Here is a 22,518-nt window from a genome sequence, read left to right as displayed (position 1 = left end):
CGTGTAGATGATGTGCAGGATCTCAAATCCACCATCAGTCCTAACAGCTGCTGCTGATCCCAGGAGCTTCCCAGGAGCCGCAGCCTGGATTTGTGTGGGGAAGGAGCTGGGTTTGAGGTTGAAGAACCCCGAGCAGATCCCTGTTTCCCCTCCCTCCCTCCTGGGAAGGGGATCTTTCCCACCCCACTGCCCAGCTGCTGGTTTTGGGGAGGGTTATTCCTGCACCCCTCTCCCCCTGCATTGCAGTCCCTTATGGGTGTTGACCCATGAAGTGTTGGCCATGCCTTGGGGTACAGCACTGAGCTTGAGTCCCCTGGCAACTTGGAGCTCGGTTTGGGCTCCCAAAGGGCTTCGCCACCCCAGCTAATCCCAAATAACCCACAGCACTGGCTGCAGAGAGGCAGGTTGCAGGCATGACCGTGGAAGCACAGCACTTGCATTAGCTTTATTTCTCATCTCAAGCTGCTGCAGGCGTTAGTGCATTAATTCAGTAGCAACGTGGGCTGCAAAGCTCCAGCCGGAGGCTGCTCGCAGGGGGACCAAGCCCCCTGGGCCACTGCCATCCCACTCTGGATGCCAAACCTGGGCAGCACCCAGGTTTCCTATGACATCTCCTGCCCCCGGGACTGGCCATTCTGGAGTCGGTAGCTGCAAAGCATGCTGAGCACCTGAGCCAGGCGATGAGGGGGACAGAGGGGACAGGAGGGATGGCATCCAAGTAGCATCCCATGTGCTCATCCCAAAGGGCTTACGAGGTACAGGAATTGCCGCTGGGTCGTTGCTCCTATGTTAGGTGGCATCAGGGCAGGTTTCGCTTGGGGTCAGTAGCTAAATCGAAGGTGGGGACAGGGGCTGCGGGCAAGCACCAGGCTCGGCAATGGTCCTGGGTGGGCCGGTGGCATGTGCCGGTCCGGGGGGAGCACGGGAGGATAGATGGGGGACAGGGCCACGCGGAGCCCAGGAACAAGGGATTTCTTCCAACCCCATCTTGAATGCCCATGCGGAGGGTGGGCTTGGGCTCCATGCGTGGCAGGGATTGTGACCAGGGACAGCCCCTGTCCCCAGTCCCCCTGGTTCCTAGTGTGGCCCCAGGTGGGACAGGCAGAATTAAGATGGCTCTGTTTGTCCTTCCCCGTCACTCCTGGAGCGCAGGAGGCACCTCCTACTGTAAGAACACCCGCGGGTGCCCCGACACCCTCCTCCTCCTTCCTCCTTCTCTGCACTCCCCTCCTCTCCATTTTCACCTGCGTGGGACCCCTCCAGGTGAGGGGCCAGGTGCACGGCTGTGGGTCGCCCCTCACCACGAGCCCCTCAGGACTGTTTTTCCCCACCACGGTGATGGGGACACCTTGGTGGCAGGCACCCAGTGGGGGTCAGGACAGCCCCATAGCTCTGTGCCAGGAGAAACCCTTGAGGCCACCCAGCCTGCTGTGCCCACCACTGCTCTGGCCCCACAAACCACCCTGGACACCCCAGTGTCCCCAGGAACCCCTCATTATCCCCATCTCATCACCCTTTGACACCATCCCGACAGCACCCTGCCTCTCCATCTTCCCCTTCCTCCTGCCCGTGCCTCTTGGCTAAGCCCACCCAATGCTTGGTGATGGGGAAATATCCCTCACCAGCTGCTACCTGGCACCCTGCAGCCTCCCACCCCAAGGGTGCTCAGGGGCTGGGTGCACTGGGGAGATTCAGGGTGGCCTCCCAGACCAGAGAGAGGGCAGCAAGGTGAGATGCAGGGAGAAATGCTCTTGGCACCACCGTCTTGTCCGACCAGTGCATGGAGATTGGAACAGGACTGACTCTCTCCCTGGCCATTGGCGAGCCAGAGACCCAGGGTGGGCGTGGGCACGACCCCAAAACCACTGGCCCCTCCGTGCCGTGGGAATGTGGTAGCATCCCGGCAAGGGAGCTCGGCTCTGGCCGGTACCGCTCAGCTCCCCCGGGTATTGCCCATCCCCTCCCCACACAGTGCCCGGTCAGACAGCTGCTTTGCTGGCAGCCAGCCCTAAACAGGGTGTCAGTGGGGTCCCTGGGGCACGGGGCGACGTGGGATAGGCGAGCGGTCGATGAGAGGGAGATGGTCCCTGACAAAGCACCGCCGGCTTCTCCCGCAACCCATGCCTGGCCGTGGGGCTCCCTCGCAGCATCGGACGGGACCTACGGAGCTACGGCTACAAGCGTGTGGCTGCTGTGGCTTGCCCGCCCTATGCCACCTCCTTGTGCTCCTGCTTGGACTCCTTGATCACCTGGAGACAGAGGGAGAGGGACCATCACCCCGGGATCAGGCTCTTCTCCCCGGCTGAGCCTGCCTGGGCTCTGAATGAGCTTGGGGACGAGGACAGGGATGGTTTTCTCTATGAGCTGCCAGGCTCAGCTCCATCATGTTCCACAGCCAGTTCACGCTGTGCTCTCAGGGCACTGGGATCACTGGCTCCCTGCCTGGGCTGCTCCCAGGGCTGAGGGATGGTGGCCCCATGTGCATGATGAGTGACCCCCTTAGGGACACCCCATGGGGAGGCGGGGGTGGAGGGAAAGCAGCATAGGTGACACGGATGATGACTTCCCACCTCTCCATCTCTGGTCTCCACGGTTTTGACCACGATGCTCCTCTTCAGATGGGCTTCTGACACAGATTTAGCGTCCAGGCTGGTCTCTAGGGGACACGGGCAGGACATGGTGGTGACCTGGTGCCTGGGGTATAGCCCTTCCAGCTACACACAAGTGGAGCAGCCCAAAGGAAACAGGTTGGGCTGGAAAGCCCTGAACCATGGGAGACTGCGGCCCTGGGGACATGACCAGCCTCAGGGACACCGTTGGCCTCAGGGACATGGTTGGCTTGGGGATGCAGTTGGGGACATGGTTGGCCTTGGGGATGTGGCTGGCTTGGGGATGTGACTAGCCTTGGGGACACAGTTGGCACTGGGGACATGTTTGGCCTTAGAGATGTGGTTGGCCATGGGCATGTGTTTGGCCATAGGGACATGGGTGGCTTTAGGATGTGATTGGGCTTGCAGACAGGGCTGTTCTTGGGGATGCAGTTGGCACTGGGGAACACAATTGGCCTTGGGGATGTGGCTGGCACTATGGACATGGTGATATGGTCAGTCTTGGGGATGTCATTGGCCTTGGGGACATGCTCAGCCTTGGGGATGTGGCCATGGCACGCTCCTCCCCCCATCTTGGGAGAACCCAGGAATCCTGGTTTCTTGAGATTCAGAGGAAAACCTCCTGGTCCCTCTGGATGGGGCAGGAATGGCCAAGATGGCATGTCCCCCATGGAGCCCCCAGAAGCCACCCCTGCTTGTGCAACCATCCTGCCCCCCCCCCCAACCCACCCCACGCGTGGCCACAGCCTTACCTCGGATCTGCAGGTTGGAGAAGCTCTGCACAGGGATAGTGATCCTGCAGGAGCAACAGGGGGCATTGGGAAGAGCACGGGGTCCTGCTCCCCACCAGCTCCACCCTGCCCAGGGCTGGGGCAGGAGGCTGGAGGGTGGTCCCCAACTGAGCCGGACACCCCAGAGGGACCACGAGGATTTGGCCTTGGTTTGGGGCATGGCTGGGGATAGGGAGGGGGCAGGATCAAGCCGCAGCTTTGCCTTCACCTGCTTTCCTCGCCCTCCAGCAGCTTGCGGTATGTGGCAATCTCAATGTCGAGGGCCAGCTTGACGTTGAGCAGATCCTGGTACTCCTGCAGGTGCCGGGCCATCTCCTCCTTGAGGCTGCGGATGTCCTCCTCCAGCCGCACCACCGTGTCCTGGTAGCCGGCCGTCTCCAGGGCGTAGCGCTCCTCCAGCTCCCGCAGCTGCCTCTCCAGGGACTCGTTCTGGGGGACCACGAGGGGACGTGACACCCTCCATGGCCACCTTCTCCCAGGACCTAGGGGCTCTCCACAGTGCCCATCCATCTCCCATCCTTGGGGACCAGCCATTCCCCCAGCATTGGGTGGTGGTCCCCACCGCTGTGCCAGAGAACCCCATGGTGGTGGCAGCTCCCCGAGGCCGTGTCCCCCACCATTGCACCCCACAGCCATCACCTACCGAACCCCGCAGAGCCTCCAGGTCGCAGGTGAGGGCCTGGAGCTGGCGCCTGTACTCGTTGGCCTCCTGCTTGGCTGCGCGCAGGGCCTCCGCGTGCCGGGCGGCTGCATCCGTCAGGTCTGCAAACTGGGGGGGGACACATGTGCCATGGGATGGGACCACGTGGCAGGTATATGTCCTGGTGACACATAGGGTGGGGACGTGACCCTCCTCTGCTCCACAGGAGGGATATGGCCCCAGTAGCATGTGGCACGGAGAAATGTCCCTGACCCTGCGGGGTGGTGGGACAGTGCACATGGGGCATGTCCCCAGTGCCATGTGTCACTGGGGACATGTCCCTGCTCCCATGGCAGGAAGGGACGGTGCACATGGGACATGCACTTGGTGTGGCACTGGAGACATATCCCTGTTCCCACAGCAGGAAGGGACATGTGGGACATCCCCAAAGGCACGTGTCCTGGGGACATCCAGCTCCTGTGGGAGGCCTGTGGCTCCAGCAGCACGTGTCACGGGGACACATCCTTGCTCCCATGGGAGGAAGGGACAGCGCACACGGGATGTGCCCGCAACGGCACGTGGTGCTCAGGACGTGTCCCTGCTCTCGTGGGTGGAAGGGACAGTGCACACGGGGCACGTGGCCGATGGCACGTGTTGTGGAGGCATGTCCCTGCTCCCTTGATGTGATAGGACAGTGGACATGGGGGACATCCCTGATGGCAGGTGTTGCTGGGAACATGTCCCTGCTTTGCAGGTGGGAGAGATGGTGCCTTGGGGTGTCACAGGGGCGACATCCCTGCTCCCCACAGGGACCAAACCAGGACATTGGACATGAGCAGGGACAGTGGGGATCCCAAACCCCATGCACCACCACCAGGCAGAGCCACCCAACCCTGGAGTGGTCAACTCCAGCCCCAAGCAGGTGACATCCCAGGAGGGGACAGCCAAGCCACCCATCCATTGGGTGACCGACTCCCACCACACCTTGGACTTGTACCACTCCTCCGTCTCCTGGACGTTGCTGGCGGCCATGGCCTCGTACTGGCTGCGGATGTCACGCAAGGCGGCCGTCAGGTCCGGCTTGCTCGTGTCCACCTCAATGTGCACCCGCTGCCGGGCAAGCTGCTCCTGCAGCTCCCGCAGCTCCTGGGGGAACAGTGAGGGTCAGCCTGGCCCCCTCTGAGCCCCAGGGCCCCCCACCAAGCCCCAGGGCCCCCCCCCCCCGAGTTCCCCTGGGGGTTACCTCCTCATGGACCTTGCGGAGGAAGGCGATCTCATCCTGCAGGGTCCCCACCCGCCGCTCCAGGTCCAGGCGAGCCAAGGCAGCGGCATCCACGTCCTGTCACCGCGGAGGGACTGTCCCCAGGGCTGGCCACCTGGGTCTGCTCCCTCCTGAGCCGCCTGGCCCTGCCCGTTCCTGCCCATCCCTGCCCCATCCCTCTCCTGTCTGTCCGTGCCCATCCCCGTCCCACCCTTGCCCCATCCCTGAGCTGAGCCCCTGGGGTGCAGGATGGGGGACGCAGGATCCGACCCCTGCCCTCACCTGCCTGTAGGCAGCCAGGTTGCTCTCGGCCTCCAGCCGCAGGGTGACCTCGTCCTGCAGCCTGCACCGGAGCAGAGAGGCACCCTTACTCATTTGGCATCGCTACCCATTCAGCATCGTTACTCATTAGGCACCGTTACTCGTTACTCTCAGCCCCATGGACAAACCCACCTGGTCGACACGGCCCCACGCCACCAGCACCAGCACCCGCACACCGCGTCGGTGCCTGTGCCCATCCCACACCCCGTGCCACCGTCCCATACTGTTCCCAGGGGTCACCCTTGTCCCTGTTGCCACCCACGTCCCCATCACCACCCTGCTACCCATCAGTGCTTGGTCCCCAGGGCTACCCTGGTCCTGGTGGCCACCCTGGTCTCTGTCTTGTCGGCCACCCTGATCCTGGGGACACCCCAGTCCCCATTGTGGTCCCAGGTCCTTGCCACCACCATCGGCCCTGCCACCACCATGGGCCCCATCGCCACCCTGGTCCCCAGGACAACCCTCATCACCACCCTGATGGCCCTCCTGGTCCCTGCTGCTACTCTGGTCCTGGTAGTCACCCTGATGCCCATCCCGGTGGCCACTCTCAGTCCTGTCCTGGTGGCCACCTCGGTCCCCAGGACTACCCCAAGAAGGGCAGCATCTTACTTCTGCTGGAGCCTGCCGAGGTCCTCAGTGAGGTTGTCCCTCTCGATCTCCAGACGGGCCTTGGCGGTAGCCAACTGCTCCACGTGGCGCCGCAGGTCACGCAGCTCCTCCTGGTAGACGTCGGCCAGATGCGAGGGCTCCTGGTCCCGTACCTGGTTCAGCTCCACTACCAGCACCTTGTTCTGCTGCTCCAGGAGCCGGACCTTCTCGATGTAGCTGGCGAAGCGGTCGTTGAGCTCCATCATCTCCACCTTCTCGTTGGTGCGCGTCTCCCTGAACTCTGAGTTGAGCGCCGCGGCCAGTGAGAAGTCCATCTTGCCCGACCCCAGGCGGGCACCCACGCGGGGACCCGGCTGGGTGCTGCGGGGGGCCCGGAGCCGGGCTGGGGGGCTGGCGGGGAGCACCCGGTACACCGGGGTGGCAGGGCCGAAGCGGCGGCCATAGGAGGACAGCCGCTGGCTCTCCATGCTGAAGGGGTGGGTGCGATGTGCCTGGCCTGGGGAGTTTTATGGAGCCCGGGGGCCCCCCGGCCCTGCCGGCCACCCCCGCGCTGGCCGCCAGCCAAGGAGCCAGAGGACCGGCACAAAAGCCAGCCTTTGTGGTGCCCGGCAGGGGCGGATGCGCCCTGGCACCCAGCCCGGGCACCGCGGCACGGCCCCCTGCCCACTGCTGCCCCCCCCTCGGCAGGAACCGCCAGGGCCCGGGGGGGAGCCTGGGGCAGACGCCAAGGGGGGAGGCAGAGCGGTGGCCACGGGCACCCATGGGGCAGCCGGTGGGTGGGTGCCGGGCGCGAGGCTGGGTGAACACCGAGGGACCGGGTACAACGCCGCGGGGCGCCGCGGGTGCTGGGTGCGAGGGCAGGTGCGGTGCTGTAGGGTGCCCGCTGCAAGGGCCCAGGCTGTATCTGCGCCCCGGGAACCCGTCCCCACGACACCCCTGGCCCCCGCAGCGTCTGAGGTGCTCAAGGCAGAGAGACACGCTGGGCAGGCTCGGGTGTGTGCGTGCACAGCCACCCCCCCGTGCACACACGCCTGCATGCGTGTGCACACACCCCACCCCCTCCCCGTCCTGTGCACGCACCCATAAGGAGGCGTCCGCACACGTGCATGTGCACATCTACATATAGGCACATACACACCCACTTGATGCATGCGCACATCCACATGCGCATACGTGCACCTACAGATACACGCGTATGTCTACCCACATCCACACACATGCACATCCATCCCTCCATGCCCATGTGCACACGCACCACGTGCAATGCACACGCATACGCACGCCTACCCCTGCATGTACATGTGTACACACACCCAGCGTGCACAGATCCGCGCACGCATGCTGCTTTCTGTGAATACCTGCGCACATGCACACGCATAGAGCTGCAGAAGCCCATCTACCCTTGCACATATACACAACATGCACGGCCATCCTGCTATGCACACGCGTGCACATCCACATGTGTGCGTGCACATCCACATGTGCACGCACACACGTGCACACACACCCACGCTCCCCGTGTTACATCCCCCCGGGATGAGCCCCGGCACAAGCAGCTCAGTACCAGCCACCAAAGCCTCGTCTCCCCAGCGGGCCGAGGCACTTTGCAGGCAGTCTGGCAGCGCGGGCAGGCTGCTAATTAAGGCAGGCTGCTAATTAAGTGGCTGAAGCCTCCAAAGTCCTTTCCACCCCAGTGGGTCTGTAAAAGCGCTGGCTGGTCCCTGCTGGAGCCTGGCCGGAGCTCAGGACACCGGATCCCCTTCCCAGCTCCGAGGGGGCCTGATCCTGCCATGGCCACGGCTGCATGTGCATATCACTGGTCACATGTGCACTGAGTTTGGGGGGTCTTTTGCCCTCCGTTGGCCCACGGTGGGGGAGGACTGAGGGCCAGGACCCCTCCCTAGGTGGGGGCCGGGTGCCAGGGGCTTTCCCCGGGCGGCTGAAAGGGGCTTTGTCCAGGGCCGGAGCCAGCGCTGCCCGGCACAGCCGTGGGGTGCCTTTGTGCTGGGGCACCACGCTGCCGGGAAACACGGGGGGACGGATCCAGGGGCGGTGGCAGCGATGGGCATGGGGCCACCACCAGCCCTGTCCCCTCCGAGCCACCGCATCCTGGCCGCAAATTGAGGCACAGCCAGGCCTTGGGGACAGCGCAGGCAGGGGACGGGGGTGTTTTAGGGACATAAGGGACACGCAGTGGATACCCCAAGAGGCAGCTGGGAGGAAGCTGGGCGACGGGGGGCCCTGGGGTGCTGGTGAGGATGCTGCGGGGACAGGGATGGGGACAGGTCTCACCAGCCGGCAGCTAGATGGCAGCCGATGGCCGGGAAAGGCTCCCTGCCCGCTCGGGACAGGGACAAGCAGCCAGGCCCCTCTGGACACCGGCCACCATCGCTGGGCCACCGGCAGCAGCTGCTCAGGGAGGGTTGTGGCAACAGCCGTGTCCCCATAGGTGCAATCTGTGGGGACCCAGAGCCACTTGGGGGTCATACTGGTGGGACTGGTGGCACTGAGACAGTGCTCAGGGACAACCTCTTGCTGCCACATCCCCCTTTAATCCCCAGAAGCTCCTTGTCCCCAGCCAACCCCATGTCCCCCTTGCTGTCCTGGACTGGTGTCACCAGCCGCAGGCAGGGGTTTTGCCTACAGAATCACCTAGCTTGGGGCACCTACATACCCCACACGTGACGCTTGGCGTCCCCAGCCTGCCAGAACAGTGACATCCCTGGGGACACATGCTGTGTGACAGCCCGTGGTGACAGGGGACCTCCATCGCTCTAGACTGCCTGAAGTCCCCTGGGGTGCACAGCCCTCGCAGGGCGGGGGGAACGGAGCGGGGGCGCGGGGGCTTCGGGGTCCTACATGAGCCGCTCCCCAGAGATTTATTTTCTCCCAGCTCCTACGCAGCCGGGATCAAAGCACGGAAAGCTGTCACTCCCGGCGGCTGCGTGGAGGCAGAGCTAGGCTCTCCTTCCTCCTCCTCCCAGGCCCCCTCTTAATGAGACAAACGAACTGGGAGCGGGCTGGAAGTTTTAATTAGAAGCTTCCAGCCTCTGAGAAGACAAAGGCGAGATCTGCCACTGTCAGGCAGGAAAGTAGGGCAGAAGGAGTCGGTGACCCTGGTCCCCATGGGACAGCAGCACGCCTGGAGCTAGGTCCACCCTTCCCATCCTGCTCCTGCCACCCTTGGTCACCTCTGAGGGTGGCAACAAGGAGCTGGGCAGGCAGCCAGATGTGTCAGTACCCAGATGTGCCCTGGCATGGCAGGAAAAGGGGTCATGGGGGTGTCAGGGGACAGGTGTGGTCCCTGGGCAGGGATGCTCAGAGTTCTCTGCGCCCAGACTGGGGGTTTGCGGGCAGCTGGAGTGAGGATCCCAGGGGGACAAGGAGACAGGGGTGGCAGCGACGGGGTTTTAGCGGGGAGTAAACAGCACAGGAACACTTTTGCCCCAATCGCTACACAAAGCAGCAGGAGCTGGGAGGGCAGGCAGCCTCCGCCGCCCCTGGCCTGCACCCTGGGACACCGAGCAAGCGGCCCAGACCCCCACAGGCACAGCAAAGGGGGCAGGAGGCACCCATGGGGCCTCTATGATGATGGGAGATGGGGGGAAGCCACTACGGAGCCCACCCCCAGAAGCAAAGGCCTTTTCCAGGCCTGCAGACAGGAGCCGCTACCCAATCCCAGCTCCCTGCGCGAGGGGGAGGCAAGAAGAAACAGCCGCACGTCTCCCCTCGCCCCTCTGGTTTGAAACGAAAGGATTTATTAAAAGCGCGTGTTATTTCTTAGCATCACCCATCTGTTAGCACTCGACACCCTGGCGCAGATTAGAGAGGGGCTGAGAGGGAACAGCAATAATCCATCTGCTGCAAAAAATATACAGGGCTGCGCCAAGGGGGGGGTAACACGCAACAGGGGACACAACCGGGACCCTGGGGGTGATGTTGGGGGTAGAAGAAGGGCTTGAGGGGAAACTTGTGGGGCTGCAGGAAGGATGGGATAGGGCTCTCAGAGAAACAAAGAAGTTTGACACCTGGGTTTGGATGTTGGGAGGGATCCTGGTCAGTGGAGCCATCAGCTTTAGAGCTTCATTGGCTGGGGGGTGGGAGCAGGGGCTGTGCCGCCACATGCCGCAAGCCCTTTGGTGGTCCTCTTGCTGCCCTTCCAGGCGAGAGCGCCCGAAGGACGTTCTGAGGATGGAAAGAGGAGAGAAGCACGTGAGGCAGCTCCTGGGTAAAAGCAGCAAACCCAGGTCCCCTCGTGATGGACATCCAGGCAATGCCACCAGCTCCCTCCTCCTTTCTACCCCTCCCCAAGCACCCACCGCCCTTCCCCAAGGCTGTAGCTGCAGCCAGAAAGCAGCAAACCCCAAACAGCATCTTCCACCAGCACCAAGCATCCCGATTCCCAGGTATTTCCATCCCCTGAGCTGGAATGGGGCTGGCACAACACCAGTTTGCTGCCTGTCCCGAGGCAGGGATCACTCCCGCAGCCCATCATGCTGTGGGGAGAGGGGTTCCCTAGGCACCTGGCCAGGTGTGGAGGGCACAGGGCTCACCTGGGATGCAGGATGTCTTCACAGATCTCTGGCTGCTGCTCGGGAGTTGGGCGATGCGGCTCTGGAGCCTACCCAGGGAGGGGTAAGTGGTGCTGTGAAAGAGAAAGGGGCCATTTTAAACCCTCGAGGCTCAGGGCAGAGGCCCCCCATCATCCCCAGATGTTACAGGCAAGGTGGAGCCAACACAGGCAGGGATAGGGGCTCAAGTCCCAGAGGCGAGCACAGGCAGGAGCTGCCAATCCTTGCTGCCTGCATGGAGCGCTCTGGGGTACAGGGTGCCAGCGGCTGTCTCACGTCTTCACTTGCCTCCGCTTCTGTGCAGATGCTTTGGAGACAGAGGAGGGCTTGGGGATGGAGGAACCCCTCATGGCAAACACTGGGACACGGGGTCTGCAGCCAAGGAAAAGAGGGTTAGTGCCAGGGCCAGATCCTGACCACTCACTCTCACAAGGCTGGGAGGCAACTAGGCCAACACCATCCACCTGCAGGGAACAGAAGTCACAGGAAACATGTCTGGTTTTGCAGGGGAAGATGACTGAAACAGGGGTGAATCCTCAGGGAATCTGCGCAAGCGGCAGCAGCTGCCTGGGTACTCCTGCTCCCTAAGGTGGTCGGGCCGTTCCCCTGTACCTCAGTTTCCCCAGTTACCCTCTACAAGAACGATTTCCTAGAGCTATAGGAGGAGATAGGGAGACCTAAGCGTGTCCTGCACTACCAAGGGCACGCTGATCTCTGTTTTTGGCCTGGTCACACAAATCCACACAGCTCTGTAAAAGCCAGAAGCTTTGAAGCACCAGCAATAAAAAAATAAAACACCCTAAAAACACCACACTGCACAGTCCCGACCCTCACTTCAACCTCTCTGGGAGGAGAGGCAATATCCCACCTGCTTCCCAACCAGCACGTGGGGCTCCAGAAGCCATGTGGAGGATGCTCCTCCATGTCCAAAGGGAAGAGGAGAAGGAGAAATTGATTTTCTTGGAATGCTTTTTATATCTTTGCAAGTGATTCACACACAAGCTTGGCCCACTGGCTGCCCGTCTGCAGGCCAAATGTCTTCTGCCCAGTCTCCCCTCTTAGCAGAGCTGCAGTGATCCACAAAGGATTCACCCAGACAGCAAGACCATGAAGGGGGGCTCCCCAAAAACATGGGTAACCCATCCAGGGCAGCACTTACTTAGGCACAAAGGGTCTGTCCTGCTTGTTTAGGATGCTCTGAACATTGTCCCAGACAGAGAATTCAGGCGTGCTGAAGGCAGCTGGCTTGGCCATGCCAGGTGAATCGCACTCCTTGCAGATCTCGAAAGTCACATTCAGGTCATGGATGGCCAGGGCAGGCCAGGTGCAGCAGTTTTGAGCAGCTGACACTGCCAGGGGCACGTGGCTTTTGGTGACTGTCAGTGTGCAGATTTTGGGGGTGCAACGCGATGGCACCGGGGAGACAGGGGGTGTCTGGGCTGCTGCTTTGAGACAGGAGGTGCCTAGGCTCTGCATCGCCCTAGGAGTCTCCACTTTTTTCCCACATCTCCGCCGGCGTTTCATCTGCTTTTTGAGGCTGCGGGGATTTCCCAACTTCCTCTCAGGCTTCCTCCTCTTCTTAACTGGGCTGGGAGCCATCAGCATGGAACTGGAGAGTGGAGTGAGCTGCTGCAAGCATTGCAGGGTGGTGCTTGTCACAGGGGTACTGGACACAGCGACAGACGCCTCTGCTAAAGGAGCAGAGAAGAAACAGTCACCTCCCTGTCTGCAGCTCCCAGACACCCCCAAACCCTGGGGCATCCCCCCCTGCCCCCCCTCACAGCTCAGCAGAGACCTGCCCAGCGAGCCCTACAGCAGCTATTTGCCAGCGGGTGTTTTCATTACATCACATTAAACCCAGAGGAAAAGAGCCAGCACAAATAATCCTGTGCCTTGCCAGCCTAAAGGCACCACACTGGTCCCAAAGCAAGTGCCCAGTGGCAGTGCCTGGTCTGTCCCCAGAAAACACGGTCTGCAGAGCCCACAGCTTTGCTAGCAGGTTAATGTGTTGGCACTGAGGATGAGGAGGAAGAGCTCAGCCCTGGTCAGATGCAGGCTGCCAGCCGGGAGGCTGCAGCCGGGCTGACTTGGGCAAATGTACCATGGAGGAGTAAACAAGACGAGAAAAAATTACGATCAGAACTGCTGCTTTGGTCTCCTGGAGCAGAGATATCACTCACATTTAAGCTGACTTGCACACACATGCTGAGGTCCCCAGAGACAAGGGCTGCTCACGGCTCCTGCCGTGCCCCAGGCTGCCAGATATGCTGGCTAGCCTGAATCACTATACAAAGCAAGGCTGGAACCACTCTCGGCATAACCCACTGGGCACCACATCAGGAGAAACTCATCTCCCTGCCCTGTGCCTGTGGCTGGGAGCTGTCCCCCACCACCACCGGCTCCTCTGGCGCATGTCAAGACAAAGGAGAGGGGACAGCACTGTCCCAAATCCAAATCCTTACCGTCACAGCCCTGCTGCATCCTCTGGGCTGGGGTGGCCCTGCTGACCTCTGTGGGTCTGTTCAGAGACGTGGCTTGCTCCGGGTTTACATCAGCCTCCTGATGCACCAGGCGCTCCAGCTCCTCAAATTCAGAGACCATGTCAGGAGTAAGGAGGTTGGCATCCTTCAGGAGGGAATACTGCTTTTGGGCAACATTCAGGATGGCAGCTACAAGCCTGGGACACAGACAGACCCAAGAACCAGTTAGCAGGTGAGCTTGTGCCAGTGTCACCAGTAACAGAGGCTCGGCACCACCAGCATCACCTCCAAGACACCTCCTCGGGTAGGGCAGAGCCTGTTCGCAGAGTTTTGGGAGAAGAGAGGCAAACTTTGAAGCTGTGAGATACCCAAGCTGTAAATCTCTTACTGGAGAACCTGAGCTGTGAGTTGCATGTTCACCTGTTGGTTACAAGGGACCAAATGGCATCTACAGACTTTCTGCTGGGCTTCAGACACTCGTTAGCTCAGCTAGAGGCAGACAGAGATCCAGGAACACGTCAAGGCCAGCCTCCCTCAAGAGACCTTTCTAAAGAGGTTCATTCTGCCAAGATGCTTGGGGCAGAGACATCAGCAGATGGTGCCATGGGAGCCCTGCCAGGGCAGGACCTGGGGGAGCTGAAGCAGGAGGAAAGACTTTGTGGAGGTAATTTCAGGACTAACAACAAGCACTTAAGGCTCGTGCAGTTGCTGTGCCTGGAAGCCTTCCTTGCTGGCATTTCCAGGATAGATTATCCCATAGGATTAGATCCCCAGGAGCCAGATCCCTTATTTTGGAGGGCAGGCAGTCATCTGCAAGCAAAGACCTGGTCCCACATCCATCTAGACCACCCTTAGGATGGCTATGTGCAACAGGAGGCAAACAAGGCTACGTGTACAGGCAAACAAGAGGAAGCGGCATGTGGGGACAGCACAAAGACACTCACTTCTCTGGCTGGCTGCCGGACAACCCCTGTAGAAGATGGCTTGGTTTCTTCTGTTCCAGCTGGATATCTGTCTGGTGGGTTGCTCTGGGGCTGCTGGGAGGCATTTCCTCTGGAGCCTGGAGCAATTGCCCAAAAGTCCAGGATTAGCCCATATTTAAGCTGAGTTTGGTCCCCAAATGCCCTGTTAGCTGGGAAGTTAAGGGGTTTTGCTAGCAATCCACAGCCCAACACATGCTGAGCCAGGACCCTGTAGACTGGCTGAGTTCCTGCCCTCTCCCAGCATGCCCAGTGTACCCCACGAGGGTATTTGAGCCCCCCCACCAGGCACCACTCGTCATGCCAAGCCCTCCTGCAGTGTCCACCCCTTCTGTCACCTCCTTCTCCGATTCCAGCTGCAGCTGAACAGGCCATCCAACTTCCAGCTCCTGCTGCCCTCCATCACTCTCCCTCTGAAAATCTGGGGCCAAGCATGTCTTTGGGACAGCTTCCTCCAACCTACAGAAGCTAGAGAAGAAGCCACTGAGCCAGAGAAGATCCTCTGGGGAAGCCATCACATTGCCTAAGAAGTTTTGAGATGGATCAAACAGAAGAAGATTTGGCCTTTGCAGCCCAGCTTTGCATGCTGTGGTCCGTCAGGCTCATAACTACACCTGACCAGTCGAGATGATGGTGCACACCAGGAGAGAAGCTCATCTGCTTTCTGATGGACATCTGGGCTCTGACCAGCACTAAAACCCTGCAGACTCCTTGACACAGGGGACACACCAGGAGGTCACACCAAGCTCTGTCCCTCCTCCCCACCAGCCTCACCTGAGCAGCCCCCCTGTGCTTGAGCTTATGGGAGCCGGTGGTGCGGACACCCGGTTCTCTGCCTCCTGGGCAGCATGCTCATAGGCACGGAGCTTCTCCCGCAGATCTGCCACCTGCAAGGAAGGATCATCTGTTGCTCAGACAGTTTCACGACCCCCAGGAGCTCAGAGGTCCACATCCCAAGCAAACCACAGCTAAAGACAGAGCCCTCCCCTCCCCACCAGCATCTCACCTCTGCTTTCAGCTGCTCACAGATCACAGCGTATTTACTAACAGGGCAGTCAAAGCTGAGCACGTTGCTCTTCAGCTGCAGAGACAGGGACGAGGGAGAGGTTACAGAAGCACTGGGGCAGCATATACCCCTCTGCGATGCTGGAGCAGCACAGCTACTCAGCTTCCTCCGGTGTCCCCAGGGTGGCTGCACTGGGCACAATCTGCACTCAGGGGTCTGCTGCCACAGTCACAAGCCTTTTTGGGCTCTGGCCTGAGGGGCTTTAACAGAAGACCGAGCACCCAGTGTCTTGCAGCTTCACTGGCTGCTTTCTGCCTGAAGCAGCATCCCCAGTGCTGGAAAACTCAAGCTGGAGAAGGGAGGCACCCACTAATCTACCCCACCATGGACCAGGCTCCTTCCCACCCATCCCCAGCAGCTCCGAAACACACAACAGATCACCACCGCAACACAAGAGCCTCACCGACAGCTTGATCTCCTTGGCCCGGCTGGCATACTTGAGCGTGTTGTAAGTGTCCTCATAGGCCAGGACGGAGGGGCTCACAGCAGCAATCATGACGGTGCGGCAGTTGCCACCAATGGAGTCCTTTAGCAAGCGCGTGAGCTTGCTGTCTCGGTACGGGATGTGGGTTTTCTTGCTCTGTACCAAGAGATCAAGGGTCTGCTCAGCTTTTGGCCCTTGGGTGCTCAGCTCTGAATCCTGTGTCACAAGGGGATGGCCACGCTCATCCCACAGCACCTCTGAGTCCAGCCCAGGCTGCCGTCCTCACTGCACCATCTAGACCATCACTTGATACCACTCGCATTCACCCGCCCTGCAGAGCCAGAGCGCAGCAGGTCCACACAAACAGCATTACCTTTGCATCGGCCAGCGTGTTCATGACATTGATGAGGGCCAGCAGTGAGCGGTTGATGTTGGCACCCTCCCGGAGCCGCTCTCCCTTGGTTTTGGTGACCGAAGCTCGCTCCGAGCCTGCCAGGTCGATCAAGCTCATCTTGGCCACTTGCAGATCCCGAGTGAGGCCGCCAATGTGGTCCTGCTGCTTCAAGTAGATCTGCGAAGACAGAGGTTGGTGAGGCTGCAGCTCAACAAGGCACACAGGGTTGCTGGTTGGAGCCAGCATCACCAGTTTCAATGTTTATAAAAGGGTGGTGAAGTGGATCATGTAGGCCACCAGATCAAACAGGGGGAAAACAGGAGCCTGGCGTGCCAAAGAGACAAGCCGAAAACTCGGCGATGACATGAGTAGCAAAGCCACGGAAAGGATTCTCGCAAGAAGTGACAGAGCTACAGAAAATAATCAGCATGTCCTACACTCACTGAGCAAGCGGGGTACAGCTGGTTGGGACCCTGAAGGGCAACATGCCAACCCAGAGTGCCGGCATGACCCAGGAAGTGCTCATGCACAGTGGCAGCCCCAGCCCAGACTCTGACTGTGGATGTTACCAGCAATCCAGACTCCAACAGCAGCTGCAAGCGCCCAGACACAGCCTTGCAGTGCCCCCAGGGTGGCATAAAGCCAGGGCTCTCGGTACCAACCATCCAGTTCCCAGCTGGTGCAGGCGAGGAGGGACACAGCCACCAAGACTCACCTGGCAGCATCGCCCCATAACTTCCCCTTCTGCATCCCTAAATATCTCCCAGGAGAAGCAAATGCTTCCCCCACCATCCTATAACACCCTCAATGCCCCAGGAGCAACTCCTGCAAGGACTAGAGGTGCTACGGAGATGCTGGAGGCCCGTAACCAGTCTCGCATCCTCACCAGACCGCAGTTCGCCTGCCAGGAGGCAGAGCCGGCAGCGGGAAGGGCAGATTTCCAGCACTGCTAATGGATTCACAGCAGGCAGGAATCCAGCACCCACCGACAAGCCCAGCTGGGAAGCCGCCTGGGAAAGCATCCAGACACCTGGACTTCCCCCCTGCAAGCAGCAACGGGCAAGGCACCAGGTTCAGACTGAAATTACAGTCAGAGCCCTCCGTCTCCCCATGCAGCCGTGACGGCCCTGCTAATTCGGGGAAGGGCCTGGCTGGAATTGAAATCAACTGGCAGCTTTGCATAGGAGAGCACTGAGAAACCAGGGAGCAAATTTAGAGCCCCCAGGGGAGTGTAATTCCCAGTTTAGTGCCAAGGAGGACACAACAACGGAGGAGACAGCGTGCCCACAGCACCTGGGGGGAGGCACAAGCATGAGCCAGCAATAAATGTTCCCCTTTGCTCTGGGCCAGGTTTTAGGTATGGCTCCCACATGCTAAGTCGACAAGACTCAAAAGCACAAAGTGAAACTTCAGCCCTTGGGACATGTAACACCAAGCTGGGAGTATGGGGCTGTCTGGGAGACAAGGCCACCAGCATGACCAGTACGTGCTGTCCTGCTACAGTGCTGGCTAGTGGCCTGCCCAGCCCCGTACCTCCCTTTTCGGCACCACAACCACTCCGATTTTCCCTTTGGCACACCAGGACCAGTGGCAGGAACCCCAAGATGTCAGTCCTGGCATGAGATTGCTTCCTAGCCCCCTTTTCCACACAAATCTCAAGCGATACTGCAACCACCAGCCCTCACCTGGAAGACAGCATGTGAGCGGGAGGAGGTGGCATTGGCATCGGTGGGATGCTGCGTCCGGTTCTTGTTGCCATTGGCCAACATCTCCAGGAGCTGCTCTGCCGATGTGGGCTGGGAGGGAACATGCAGAGGGCAGGCATCAGCACACCCCATAAGTGGGCACCAAGCAGCCACAGCGACTTAGGCTGAGGCATCCTGCAGCTCTGCAGGGCTTGTTTCAGCTCAGGGTCACATTTGCTGCCAGCCAGGAGCCATGCAGATAGCAGCCCTGTGTCTTCACACCCCTCCATGTCCCCCAGCATTTGCTTTCAGAACTGGTGTAGTTGCAGCATTGCCCAGACCTTATGCCCATTTTTATACCCACCCGGTGGAAGGATAGACCCTGAACTACGACTCCTTTCTCGGGATCCTCCCAGATGGCCAGAGGGCCCTTGGGTTCCAACAGGTCGTGAATCTGTTCGTTGTACACCTGGAGCAAAGAACTCAATGTAAGGCTGAGGTTTGGTTCCCCAGCAGCGAGCAGGGAGAGGAGCTTTGTACCCCAGGGTCACACACAACACGGTGTCCCCTCCAACATCACCTCCAGGACCTCGTTACACCAAGAGCAGCTGACGGTGCTCTAAATGCAGATGACAGCTCGGGAGGGCTTTATGGGCAAGTCACTGTGCCACCACTCCTCTAAAGCCCTTTCAGCCAGCAGGCCCTCATTGCTGTGTGGACCACAGCGAGGGAGAAAATTCCACAACTCCAGATGGGAGAAACCAGCAGCACCAGTTCACCAGACTGGGTGGGTGAGCCTGCTTCCAGCTGGGCTCTAGGGCTCTGCTGGGGACACCGGGCAGAGCTGACAGTGCAGCAGGTACCCCGAACATGGCACTACAGGGTCCGGATCAACCCCAAATCTTGGCGATGGTGAACCAGAGGCAGGAGGGGGCATGGCTCAACCGCAGCATACCTCCTGGTAGGAGACTAGGACCTCGTAGCTCTTCTCTTCTCTGGCCTCAATCCTCCTGTACAACTCCACCATTGTGAGGTACATGATGCCGGGGCTTTTCTCCAAGCCCAGCATGGTGTAGGTTTTTCCTGCTCCAGTCGCACCGTAGGCAAACACTGTGAGGAGAAAGGGTGGACAGTTGAAACAATCATTAATTAACGGGTGCGGAGTAACGTCCACTCCTTGCCGGAGAGGAGAGCTTCCCACAGAAACCCCTGTGGTGGAGGTCACTCGCAGGCTTTGCGGAGACGAGGCAAAGCTAATTACCCTCCGCACTAGCTGTGCTATCCTTCAGTGCAATTTTTTTTTCCTCGTTTCAGCCTAATTTAGCAGATACAGAACGAGTCCCCAAACCATCACCTGCTTAGATGCTCAAGTCACCCCCCGAACCTTCCCTTTAACAAGCCGAGCAGTCCCATTCCCATCTCTCACCAGAAGGTGCTTCTTGTAATTCATCTCATTCCCCCCCCCCCATCTTTCAACACCCTCTTTGAAGCACCACCATCAGAGCAGGACACACTAATCTAGAGAGCCTCAGCCCTTCTCCCCATTAGCAGCACTCGGTGCTTCGCGACTCTCTCATTTGATGATCCTAGAGTTATTTTATGCAGATAGAGACACGAGACATGCCTGCCAGGTGGGCACTGTGACAGAGGCAGCCTTCAGCGGCTCGCAGAGCACGCCAGAGAGCCAGGAATAGCATCCCCAGTCCCAGTGCCCGGCCCATGATTAGACAGGAGAGCGGTTGTCTTCCGCTCGGTGCCTGCCTCACAGAAGTGATATGCTCGTTAAGCCGCTCGTCTGCTGACAGCCTGTGAACGGCACGGAGGTCTGTGGTGTCAGATGAGGAGCTTTTAGACCCAGCTTTATGGAGCTGCCAGCCTGGGAGATGCTCACGAGGGGCATGGCAACCCCCAAAGCACCCCAAGACATGTCTGCTTCACCCCAGATCCCGTTCTGAAACTCAGCATCCTCTCAAAGTTCTGCCTATCACTGCAATTCGAGCTGGGAAGGCAAAACCAAGGTGCTCTTTGTGCCACAGGATCCACCTGATTTCTTCCCATCCTTCCCACCCCAGGAGAGCAGAGAACAAGTGACCCTTGTCCCTCAAAATGCCTGGAAAGCGCGTGCCCAGCCTCATTTTCTATCCCAACACCCACCTCCATCCTCTACATCACATGTCCTGCAGTGCCAAGCACTATTCCGGCCCCCCAGTATCACAGAACTGCCCAGGCTGAGAGGGACATGGAGAGACCATCTGGTCCAAGCTCTCGTGGGAAAGAGCGCCTGGATGAGATCATTTCACACCTTGTCCAGTGGCATCTTGAACACCTCCAGCCGTGGCGACTCTGCTACGTCCCTGGGGAGGTTGTTCCAGTGAATGTTCTCACCGTAAAAAATGTCTGTCTTATACTGAGATGAAACCTCTCCAGATGCAACATGTACCTGTTGCCCCTTGTCTTCTTGTGGCCAGAGAGCCTCCACCCTCTCTGTAGCTCCCCTTTAAGTACTCAAAAACTGATGAGGTTCCCCCCGTATCTTCTCCAAGGAGAAGAGACCCAACTCCTTCAGTCTTTTCTCCTAGGGCAGGCTTTCCAGCCCTCGGATCATCTCCTTGGCCCTCCTTTAGAAAGTCTCTATTCTGTCCACATCCTTCTTGTCTTGTGGGCACCAAAGCTGGACACAGCACTGGGTGGGATGATCACATCTCTATCTGAGCTAGAAATGCCCCTGTCATGCAGCCCCAGATCCAACTTGCCTCTGCTGCTGCCACAGTGCACTGCTGACTCCCATTCAGGTCATTGTCCACCAGGACCCCCAGGTCCCTCCCAGCGAGGCTGCTCCCCAGCCACAAAGATCCCAGCCTGTACTGGGCTTCTGAGTTACCCCACCCCAAGTGCAAGACTGCACTCATCTGTGTTAATCTTCACGCTTTTCTTGCTCACCTGCTTTTTTTTTTTTTCTGTGATTCTATAAGAGCACTGCATATTTTGCTTCCCCTCACTTACCTACCAAGATTAGATGACATTTCCACATCCGGATCATCCCTGTCCTGATCACACTTGCAATCGCCCCAGCTTGTTGCCACCAACAAGTTTGAGGCTACATGTTTTTGCGTTGCTGTTGTGTCCCCCCCATCTCCCCAGCTGCCTGGGGGCTTCTAAAATAAATCCGTGGCTCCACTGAGCCCACCCAGCCCAGGAGTGGATGGAGCAGGAGCTCCTGCAAGGACTGAAGTCATTTGCCAGGTCTTACCGGAGCAGTTGTAGCCATTGAGGACGCTGTCCAACATATCGCAGGTGGTGTGCTGGAACACCTCCTCCTGCGTGGCCCCCTCCCCAAAAACCCGGTCAAAGACAAACTTCAGGTCCTTGCCCTGCTGCTTGGGCCTGTGGGTGGGCAGCATGCTGCTGGGGGGGCCACTGTGCTCCTCAGGGTCAAAGACGAGGATGTGCTGGTTGACAACGCGCAGGATGCGGTGCATGGCCTGCTCTTGCTCGCAGGGGCCGGGGGGCCGCACGCGCACCATGACAGCCACGGTGCCCTCCTCGGGCGGGGGGGCCAGCGCCATGGGGACAGGGGGGAGCTGGGGTAGGGGCACGGTGATGGCTGGAGAACACAGCTCAAGGCTCGAACGTCCCAGGGGTCTCAGGCACTCTGGGGGAGGGGGGGAAATTTGTCAGCTGGGGGGTGGAGGGGGAGCCTGAGGCTGGGCAAGGACTCCCACCCCAACCCCAGGCCCTGCTCCCACCCCCTCCCTGTCCTAACCCCCACTGGTGCCCCTATAGCCATCCTTATAACCCCCCCAACAGCCCTACATTCCCCTTCAGCCCCCTATAGCCCCCCCCCCAGCCATACTCCCCACTCTCGAGCCCCCATAGCCCCCTCTCACAGCCCTGCTCCCCCCTTTCAGGTCCCCAAAGCCCCCCCCCCTCACAGCTCGACCCCCTCCCCTTCAGGCCCCCCCCAGTCATACTCCCCCTTCACACCCCTACAGCCCCCTATTCCGCCCCGCCCCCGGACCCCCAAACCGCCTCCCCCCGAACACTGCACCACTCCCCCAGCCCCTATAGATGCTCCCCAGCCCTATCTCCCCCTCCTGGCCCCTGTAGCCCAACCCCCGGGCCCCTAAATCCGCCCCTACACCCGCCCCTACATCTCGCCCTTAACGTCACTCACGCGCCGCTCCCGCCGCTCCGCTTTCAAACGTCCCGAGAGGCCCCGCCCCTCCTTCCTGATTGGCTGCTCGCCCCGCCTCCCTCCCTATTGGCTCCCCGCCCGCGCCACGTGCCCCACCCGCCCGCGCTGTGCCCTATGGGAGTTGTAGTCGTTTCCCCCGCCCCGTACACTGGGCTGGCCGCCATCTTTCTCCCCCTGCCTCATCCCCATCTCTGTTGCGGCTACCGGGCCGGGGCGGCCCCTGAGGCGGGGAGAACCGGCGGCCCAAGCGCTGTCTAGCGGAGAGAGCCCAGCCGAGGGCCCAGGGGCCTTAATGGCGGCCTTCTCCTCACAGATCAGAGCTGACAGCCCCAGCCCCAACAAGCCCCCGCTGCCCGGCGGCCGCCGCCTCATCCCCGTTAATTAGCGTTGAGAAATGAGCACCGGGGACCAGCTGGGGCCTGGGGCGGCACAGCCACCCCCGCACCCCGTCCCCAGGGCCACCCACTCGTCCCCAATGGCTCCTGTCCTCTG

The 22,518-nt window shown here is 60.1% G+C and overlaps 2 protein-coding genes across 2 annotated transcripts; both read right to left on the bottom strand.

Moving 5' to 3' along the window:
• Positions 1 to 420: 420 nt before the first annotated feature.
• Positions 421 to 6,738, bottom strand: LOC115345121 (glial fibrillary acidic protein). The gene is made up of 9 exons (XM_030023428.2): positions 6,232 to 6,738; positions 5,584 to 5,644; positions 5,284 to 5,379; positions 5,025 to 5,186; positions 4,044 to 4,169; positions 3,609 to 3,829; positions 3,362 to 3,405; positions 2,571 to 2,656; positions 421 to 2,249 (listed from the first exon to the last, which is right to left on the bottom strand). The coding sequence occupies exons 1-9, from the start codon at positions 6,696 to 6,698 to the stop codon at positions 2,208 to 2,210; spliced, it is 1,305 nt and encodes a 434-aa protein (XP_029879288.1). The 5' UTR covers positions 6,699 to 6,738; the 3' UTR covers positions 421 to 2,207.
• Positions 6,739 to 9,974: 3,236 nt separating this feature from the next.
• Positions 9,975 to 21,619, bottom strand: KIF18B (kinesin family member 18B). Its single transcript, XM_030022549.1, has 15 exons — positions 21,082 to 21,619; positions 18,787 to 18,941; positions 18,196 to 18,300; positions 17,832 to 17,942; positions 16,126 to 16,323; positions 15,732 to 15,908; positions 15,269 to 15,343; positions 15,037 to 15,149; positions 14,601 to 14,721; positions 14,227 to 14,342; positions 13,265 to 13,479; positions 11,962 to 12,493; positions 11,079 to 11,174; positions 10,785 to 10,876; positions 9,975 to 10,416 (listed from the first exon to the last, which is right to left on the bottom strand). Exons 1-15 carry the CDS (start codon positions 21,395 to 21,397, stop codon positions 10,307 to 10,309), a joined length of 2,532 nt encoding a protein of 843 aa, XP_029878409.1. The 5' UTR covers positions 21,398 to 21,619; the 3' UTR covers positions 9,975 to 10,306.
• Positions 21,620 to 22,518: the final 899 nt, after the last annotated feature.

The sequence above is a fragment of the Aquila chrysaetos genome, chromosome 8 (assembly GCF_900496995.4).
Source record: "Aquila chrysaetos chrysaetos chromosome 8, bAquChr1.4, whole genome shotgun sequence".
In the NCBI taxonomy this organism is placed as follows: domain Eukaryota; kingdom Metazoa; phylum Chordata; class Aves; order Accipitriformes; family Accipitridae; genus Aquila; species Aquila chrysaetos.
Note: the sequence above shows the minus strand (reverse complement) of the source record. Positions and strands in the feature narration are given on the sequence as shown.

What these genes read in the sequence shown, in the direction of transcription:
- LOC115345121 (XM_030023428.2), bottom strand. Translation starts at nt 6,698, where the DNA reads ATGGAGAGCCAGCGGCTGTCCTCCTATGGCCGCCGCTTCGGCCCTGCC. An exon ending in CTCGGCAGGCTCCAGCAGAA is followed by an intron (nt 5,645 to 6,231) that starts GTAAGATGCTGC and finishes GCTCCGGTGCAG; the next exon opens with GCTGCAGGACGAGGTCACCC. An exon ending in TGGAGGCTCTGCGGGGTTCG is followed by an intron (nt 3,830 to 4,043) that starts GTAGGTGATGGC and finishes GTGGTCCCCCAG; the next exon opens with AACGAGTCCCTGGAGAGGCA.
- KIF18B (XM_030022549.1), bottom strand. Translation starts at nt 21,397, where the DNA reads ATGGCGCTGGCCCCCCCGCCCGAGGAGGGCACCGTGGCTGTCATGGTG. An exon ending in GCTCACATGCTGTCTTCCAG is followed by an intron (nt 16,324 to 17,831) that starts GTGAGGGCTGGT and finishes CTGTCTTCGCAG; the next exon opens with ATCTACTTGAAGCAGCAGGA. An exon ending in TCCGGCAGCCAGCCAGAGAA is followed by an intron (nt 13,480 to 14,226) that starts GTGAGTGTCTTT and finishes TCTGTGTCCCAG; the next exon opens with GCTTGTAGCTGCCATCCTGA.